The sequence below is a fragment of the Nestor notabilis genome, unplaced genomic scaffold, assembly GCF_000696875.1.
Source record: "Nestor notabilis isolate BGI_N333 unplaced genomic scaffold, ASM69687v1 scaffold22785, whole genome shotgun sequence".
Classification (NCBI taxonomy): domain Eukaryota; kingdom Metazoa; phylum Chordata; class Aves; order Psittaciformes; family Psittacidae; genus Nestor; species Nestor notabilis.
The window spans coordinates 1,596-9,826 of record NW_009928223.1 but is presented as its reverse complement, the minus strand read 5'-3'; the positions used below and the strand labels follow the sequence as shown (position 1 = coordinate 9,826).

Genomic DNA, 8,231 nt, shown 5'->3' with positions numbered 1-8,231 from the left:
TGCTAGGGCCCGGGAGGGAGCAGGGGGAGGGAGTGTTAACAGTTACCGCTGCGATTGCAGCGGCACTTCTGCTTTCCCGGGGGCTTTAACGTCGGAGCGGAGCTGAGCGAAGGCAGACGGGAGGAGAGGACGCCCGGGGAGGCAGGAGCAGAGGCCGGAGTGGGACGTCGCGGCTCGGAGCAGCCATGGGGGATGCCTTTATCCGGCACATTGAGCTGCTGGGCTACGAGAAAAGGTTCTTCCCCAGCCAGCACTATGTGAGTATGCAACGACCTTCTGACAAGCTTAGTAGTGAGGACTGGATGTGTAAAGAGCCTGGACAGTAAATCTGTTAGATAAATATGACCAAGAGCCTAGGAGCATGACACCCCCCCCCCCCCCCCCCCTCTTCTCTTTGTTGGGTGTGTCATGGCTGATGGGTGAGATGGATGGAGCCAAAGGCTAAAATGTACTGAACATACAAGTTTTGGGGCACCTCCTTTGCAAGCCACTGGTTACTTTGCAGACTTGGAAAGGGCTTTACCCTCTTTGATTCCCACTTGTCTGCATGTTTCTGCCCCCTCTCTGTCTTTGGTGAACTTCCCTAGTGCCCAGGTCACTGGCTACCTGGGCAGAGCTACTCGCAGTGGGGTAGTGGAAGAAAAGCACAATCTATTTGAAATGGAAGCACCCATAGGGCTTCAGCCTCCAGAGTTGCAGCTCCTCTGCTTTGCCCCTCAGGTCTACATGTTCCTGGTGAAGTGGAATGACCTCTCTGAAAAGCTTGTCTACCGCCGCTTTACTGAGATATACGAGTTCCACGTAAGTTGTCCCAGGGTGGGCACCAGCCCTTGCCCCAGCACGCCAGGGCTCGGGTTGTGGAAAAAGAAAGTGAATTCAAGCTGATCTTGCCCCAAAATAAACCTGACTTGGAAGAAGCTCATAGGTGCTAGTGCTTCAATGTCCTTTGCCCCTAGTAAGGGGGAGCCATCATCTCTGTGCTCCCCAGGCAGATTTCTCCCAATGTCCCAGGGTCCAGCCAGCATGTTCTGGTAGGAGTGGGGTGAGCGTGAGAAAGGGGTTGCTCCAAGGGGGTCTCCTGATGCCATCCTCATGGCCATGCCTGGCTCTGCTCCACAGAAAGCACTGAAGGAGATGTTCCCCATTGAATCCGGGGACATCAATATGGAGAAACGGATCATCCCGCACTTGCCAGGTGAGGGACAGGCACTGGGGCTGGGGGGTGAAACAGAAATTGCACTTGGTTGGGAAATTCCCCAGTGGGCCAAGCTCTGCCAGCTTCCTCCCGTGCAGGTGCTTGGTGCCATTTCTGTTCCTGCCCACTGGGCTTGAAAGAAACCAAACCCTCAGAAAGGTCTGAGCAGCAGCAGCAGTTTATCCCAAGACTCACCAGCCCTGCAGATCCTGTCCTTCCTCCCCAAAGGCTGGGCACCCTGCAGACACATCCACAGCATTAGCTATGGGAACCCCTGGATGGTGAAAAGGGTCTGGATTTGGGGTGCCTGAGCTGAGTCCTCCTTCAGTGACACTGTCACTGGGTTTGGTTTTAGTGCCCTTATGGCAACACATATGTTGTAAGAGGAAGCAATGCAATATGTCTTCAATGACAGGAAATGAACTTATGCAAAGAGCTGATGGTTTGTCCCCAAGCAAGGTGCAGGTCAGCAAAATTCCCCCTTTATTTAATTTCCTGCTTTAAAAGGAGGCAGGGAGGAGCATGAGATATAGCTGCAGGTTGTGGTTGACACCTCTTGAGGAGGAATAAACCTGCATCCTGCAGCAGTGTGGGTACCATGTTTAGGGGGGTCTCCCCTCGGGGCTGGACTAACTGCTGTGACAGGACCCTTCCTGTGTGCTGTCACCAGCATACTGTGGCTATTTGGAGCTTCTTTGTCTCCTTTGGGGAACTGAAAGCACCAGTGTCGAGGCAGGCATTGGACTGGTGCAGAGCGTGTGAGGTGCCACTATGCCACCAGCCACACACATGCACCCCAACATGGGGCTCAACTCTGCTGTGAGCAGCGCTTTGGAGCCCTGGGTCAAGGGTGGCTGCTGCAGGACATGTGCCATGGTCAGTGGGATGGAGGAATGTGCATACCTTCCATAGCCGCAAGCAGATCCTGAGCTCCTCCTTTGTGTCCTGTTGCAGCTGGGCTTAGGATGTAGTGATTATCCTACATCAAGGATGTAGGAGTTACCCTGAAACTGTAATGGGGTCAAACAAGTTCCTTTCTGGGCTTACACCAGCCATGCAAGGGTCCATGGGCTGCAGGGGATAAGTCCAAATGCACAGAGCTCTCCTCCATGCCACCCATGGTCCCTGGGCTAGGCATTGCACCAGGCTCAGCTCCTCTGCTGCACTGCTGACATGAGGAACCCATGGCTGCAGCACAGCTGCAAAATAGCCATGGCCCTGCACCCAGCTTCTCCCCAGGTTTTTGGGCACTGGGCATGTCCCCCTTATGCCTGCCAAGGCTGGAGTAGTGAGGGAGGAGATGGAGCCATGCTCCCACAGAGCTTCACTTTATGGGCACCATGCAGCCATGCAGCACCCCGGGGTCAAATCCACTTGTTTTCAGGGCAAAATTAATGATTCAGAGCAGCCTGCTTGGGAAAGTAATCAAAACAGGGCACTCTGTCTGACTTTTCTGAGTCGCACTCTGTCTGACTTTTCTGAGTCTTTTCCCCTCTCCCCCAGCACCAAAGTGGTTTGATGGGCAGCGCTCAACCCAGAACAGGCAGGGCACACTGGCTGAGTACTGCTACACGCTGGTCAACCTGCCTCACAAGATCTCCCGCTGCCTGCACGTGGTCAACTTCTTCAAGGTCCGTCACGATGACATGAACCCCGTCACAGACAGCCAGTGAGTCCAGCTGCCTCCCGTTTGGAGAGAAATCCTGCATTCCCAGCCTAGTGCCAGCAGTGAGGGGTGGTTGGCACTGAGCTGCCTTTGCTCTGACCCATCTAGGATTAGGAAGTTTTTTTTGTAAGAGTGCCAAGAAAACCCCCACCGGTAAGAGGCCTTGGAGGGGTGTAAGTGGCTGCCTCAGCAGCAGCAGAGCCTGGCAGGGAGATGGGCAGCCATCCGTGGCTCTGATGAAGAGCATGGTCTCTGTGCCAGAGCTGAATTGCAGCCCCAGGGGAATGAGTCTCTGTCCTGGGATCCAGTTCGTTTAGGACCAGAAGAGGCTGGGAGAGCACTTTGGGCTGTCCTGGGGCTGCTTTTGGCTTGCCTGAAGTGGGGAACATCTCTTGCTTCTCCCATACAGACATCACGGGCCCCATTGTCCTGCAGACCTACCGAGCTATTGCTGACTACGAGAAGAGCTCCAAAACCGAGATGGCTCTACAAGCTGGGGACATGGTGGATGTTGTGGAGAAGAGCGAGAACGGTATGTGTCCATCTCCCCAGAGAGCCCCTGAGGGCCAGCCCGATCCTGGCCACCATTGCAGCAGGGATGGGGACTGCCCCTGCATCTTGTGTCCAAACGTGAGTTAGTTATGCTGGTGCATGGGTTAAAGGGTAGGTGGTTGTATCAGGGTCTCCTGGTGGAGAGGCTCAGAGCAAATGTAACCAGCCTCTCGGCACTTCCCACCTCCTTGGGACATGTTTCACATTCAGATGGAGACACATGACAGTCAGTTTTGGCCAGGGAGGGTGAGGGGCAATCTCTGCAACCTTCTCACATGCCTCAGCCTGGTTTCCCGCCCAGGAGGAAGCAGGATGAACTGGCCAACCTCCCTGGTTGCACCATGTAAACAGAGACCAGCCCTGGCGCTGTCCCTTCCGTCCAGGGCACGTGGGTGCCTGCACCCTGGTGCTGGTGTCCTCACAGCACTCTCTGCTCTTGCTCATGGCTGCTTTCCTTGCAGGCTGGTGGTTTTGCCAGTTAAAGAATAAACGGGGCTGGGTGCCAGCATCCTATCTGGAGCCGATGGACGGTCCTGATGAGTCTGAAGAGCAGGAGCCCAACTACGCAGGTGAAATGTTGGGGTAACCAGGGTGTGTAGCAGAGCAGAGCCTGCCACAGCTCCCCGCTGGAGTGGGTCATTCAACAGCCCCAGCTGGGCAGTCCATTTTTTTTTATGTTGCTGTAGAAGCTGCCAGGAGGGATAAATCTGATGGCTTGGTGCTTCAGTGTCAACCTCAGGAGCTTCCCATGACCTGCAGCTCAGCATTAGTTGCTTGTTTTGGCTGATCACAGATGCAGAGCTTCATACAGTGGCCATCCTGGGCTTGCTGCGTGAATACTCAGTTGCTGGGTTAGCAAAGGAGCGTGGTGCAGCATCTGAACCTAGGTGCAGGCTTTTCCCAGCGCTTGGCTCCTGCACTGTCCTCATCCATGACAGCAGTTTATTGCACAAGAGCAGAGGGAAGATCCTGCAGGCTCATGTTAATTGCTCTCCCAGCTTCGTGTTTGTGGTTTTCAAAACACTGCAGCAGACTCTATTAGCACAGCACTTCCTTCTTCCTCATTTAATCACCCAAATTATAAACATGCTTTTCAGCAGAGATAGATGTGCTTCCACTGCTTGCATTCACCAGCTTTCTCCTGGAGAGGAGCCGGAAGGGCTTGGATGAGCCGCAGGCACTGTCAAGGCTGGAGGAAGTCTGAATCCAGACTTGGAGACCTGGGTCTTGCCTAAAATGTATGGTAGATGCTCTGGTGCTTCCTCTCGTCAGTGCTGGAGAGGCTGAGCCCCATCCCTAGGGAGGTAGCACACAACCTGCTGACCCGATTTTGTGTGCAGGTGAGCCATACATTGTCCAGAAAAGCTACACAGCCATGGAGGAGGATGAGCTGACCCTCAAGGAGGGTGATACCATCGAGGTCATCCACAAGCTCCTTGATGGCTGGTGGGTCATCAGGTGAGAGATGCCAAGAAGGAATCAGGCAAACGGGATTGGGGCAGAGGGAAGGGATGAGCCAGTAGCTCTCTGCACTGGGGCTGTAGGTGCTGCTGCCCAGCACTTTCTCTTGCAGGGCTGCTTCTAGTAGCCTGTGATTTTGCCAGATGTTAAATGTTGCAGCTGGCACTTCCTCTGCTGTGGGCTTACGAAATATCCAAGGAGGCAGGTAGAAAAAACCCTGTTGTGTTGTCTCTGAGTATTCCAGCACAACTTCCTTTACAAAACCTCAGCTTTGATCCCAGCCTGCCCTGCACACTTGGGCTTTCCCACGGGGAATCCCAGCTGCTTTTATGCTCTGGAGAGTCACACACTGTGCATTCGCAGCAGGACATGGTGTAGCTGCAAACCCTGGGGATCCTCCTGCACCAGCCTGTGCTTGGGCACATGGCACCAGGAGGATCTCCTGGTGTTTGCAGATGTGCTGGGCTGGAGGGGGACATGGGCCAAGGGACCAGGGTGCGTTTCTTGAGCACACAGCAGCAGCGTGTCTGATGCCTGAGGGATGCTTCAAGAGCCCAGAGAATCCCCCAGGGGAGGTAGTATGAGCTGGTGAGACCCTGAAAGCTGTGAGCCGTTGCTCTTTCTGCTCCCTACTTGCTTCTGGGACTCAAGCCACACTTCCAGGGAGAGCCACAGGCACACAAGGTGTGGGGACAGTCAAAGCCCCCTTCACTGCAAGCAACAGGAGAAATAACCACCCAGCAGCAGCTGTGGACAGGCATGAGGAGGTGGTAGTTACAGAGCCACGACTGCAAGTGATGTTGCTTTGTGTTGCTGTGCAGGAAGGATGAAACGACAGGTTATTACCCCTCCATGTACCTGCAGAAAGCCGGGGAGGTGAACACCTCTGTGAAGAGTGAGCTGAGGAACCGGAGTGCTCCTCCACGGAGGTAGGAGAAGCTCTGGGGGACAGGAGGGACTAAAGCTCTTCTTCGAGTGGGGTGAAACTAAACCAGACAGAGATTTGTGGTGTGCCTTGCCTCCCTGGCAATGAGGAGCTGCCTGGGAGAGATGTGAGCAGGGCAAAGACAGACCAGGGGGGAGACCCCCTGCAGCAAAAATAGCTCTGTGCTCTCCAGCTTCCACAGGCAGAGAGGCACCCCAGCATTCCTGATGTAGGAATTCATGATCCTTGCTCCAACAGGTCCTCCAGCCAGGCATATTTCTCCTTGTCCTTCTGCAGTTTCTTTTCTGGGCTAATCAAGTTTAATTTTCAAATTGGCCTTTTTCTTATTTACCAAGTGTATCCACTGAATCTTTGAGAAGCGAGGAGAGATTTGACTAATCAGAGCTGCCACTTGGCCTAATCTGATAGGAGGATTTGAGCTAATGGAAGGGATTTTATTCTGATTGAAAAAAAAGATGAAAAGCAGTAATAACTTATTAATTCTGACACAAAGAAAACTGCTGGGAAGGGCAGAGGTTGCTTCTATCTTTTCTTCCCTACAAGAAAACATGCTATAAAATCCTTCAAAATCCAGCTCTGCTGGAGCACGGATTGAGTGTGAAACACCGTGAAATGGCCCAGATCCACCTATTGGAGTGCAGTGATGCTTACCGAAGCCCTTAAGGTAGGGTGGTGGCACGTGTCAAGGACAGTGACCTGCCCCCAAGCGTGAACGCTGTCCCTATGGCTCTTTTGACAGCTCATCCAGGCTGAGGCCTGTTGCAAAGGTGGTGACCTGCTGCTGTGGGTAAGAGCTCTGGGATCAGATGGGGTGTGTGCTCAGAGCAGGGAGGGTGCACACTGCCTTAAGCAGAGCAGGAGGACAGTGCCATGGGATGGGTATCAGAAGCCACCGTGCTCATGCCCTGGTAGTGAAGACAAAGTGGTGGCCTCCCTCTGCCTATCTGTGGACTGCCGCTCAGCCTTTCACTTCTCTCAGCAGTTCCTCTGCTGTGGGTTCAACACTGCACATCCAGGTGCACACTGACACATATCCCACATACTGTTCTCGTGGCCCAGGGACTGATTCTTGGGTGTCAGGGAGCCAAGCCAAACCCCACACCAGGGATCTCAGTGTTGCAGCCAGTATAGATGCTGTATATCCTTTCATCAAAGAGTTATAGATCACTTCCAGGGCTTTCTTTGATAAACCTCATGCCCATCTCATCCTTCCAGCCTTGTGCCCAATCTACCTTGTCATCTCCATCACTGCTTTCCAGACTTGTGCTCAGGCTTCACCCTTCAGTATATGCTTCCAAAGCACCACTCCAGCTGCCTCCTAACATGTTGTACATCACGTCTCACCTACAGCTGCCCCCAAGTGCTGGCTTCCACTTGCTGCTTTCCACTGGTCAAAACCAAACAGCAGATGCTGTGGTTTGGGTGAGGCAGAGGAGGAAGTGTGTGCGTGGGGAAATGCTCAGCAAGGGAGTGCACAGTGCGAGACTGCTGGCATGGAAACTGAAAGTTTTGTTTCTAACTCACTGCAGATCCACCATCCGGAACGCGAAGAGCATCCACAAGCAGAGACGGAAGCAGATCAGCCAGGAAACCTACAGGAGGAACAGCAGAAAGTACATCCAGAGCAGGAGGAACATGAAGGAGAATTTCCAGAACAAAGTCAATGTTATCTGTGAGTCTCAACAGGGCCTTTGCCCTGGGCATGGGCTGAAGTCCCGCAGGCATGGCCCATACCTTCTAGTGCTGGTTGATGGAGTAGGACAACACACAGAGGCCACAACTTGTCTGTCCACCCTTTTCCTATGGCGAAAGCGTGTGCAGGGAGGTGTTTCTTTTCAGTGAGATTTCTTGCCTCTGTTTATAGGTCTGACAGAGAAGGAGCAGAATATGGTCCTTGTGAGAGGTCAGCCCACATTTAGGACCTTTCCTCCGTGCACCTAAGCTCACCTGTGCTGCTGTTACCATTACCATTATCATGTACATTAGCTGTCAGGAAAGCACTTAGAGGGAAGTGCTGCATGAAGAAGGAGGCTGCTGTTGTTTCTTTAGATCTGGTAATCCCCATGCAGGACTCACAGATTTCCCAAGAGAGAGCAGCTCCTTGCGCAGACCTAGGGCTGGGCTTCCAACTGGGCAGAGCTCCCAGCTGGGTACTGGTGGGCTCATCCCACCACCCTGACCTCCAGGAAGACCATCACATACACCTGAGACAGGAGGAGAGGCAAGAGCTTTGGTAGCCATTACATAGGAAGCTTTTGAACACTGACATGAAGGTGTTGGGTGGTGGAAAGCCCTTGACCCATCTGTACATCTGCTTTACCCACAGTTGAGAAAAAAGAGCCAGAGGAGAACAAGCCCAAGGCTCAACCTGCTGTTCCTCCCCGTCCCAGCAAAGACCTCATCCTGAACAG

The 8,231-nt window shown here is 53.4% G+C and overlaps 1 protein-coding gene across 1 annotated transcript in view; it reads left to right on the top strand.

The window, feature by feature from the left end:
• Positions 1-126: 126 nt before the first annotated feature.
• The window catches only part of NCF1 (neutrophil cytosolic factor 1), a gene marked incomplete at its 3' end in the record, with an annotated part of 9,637 nt that continues 1,532 nt past the window's right edge, over positions 127-8,231 (top strand). The window contains exons 1-10 of the mRNA XM_010014422.1: positions 127-257; positions 721-801; positions 1,120-1,195; positions 2,699-2,864; positions 3,179-3,393; positions 3,875-3,982; positions 4,754-4,871; positions 5,696-5,803; positions 7,350-7,492; positions 8,147-8,231. Coding sequence (XP_010012724.1) covers positions 186-257; positions 721-801; positions 1,120-1,195; positions 2,699-2,864; positions 3,179-3,393; positions 3,875-3,982; positions 4,754-4,871; positions 5,696-5,803; positions 7,350-7,492; positions 8,147-8,231 — 1,172 coding nt within the window. The remainder of the gene's footprint in view (positions 258-720; positions 802-1,119; positions 1,196-2,698; positions 2,865-3,178; positions 3,394-3,874; positions 3,983-4,753; positions 4,872-5,695; positions 5,804-7,349; positions 7,493-8,146) is intronic.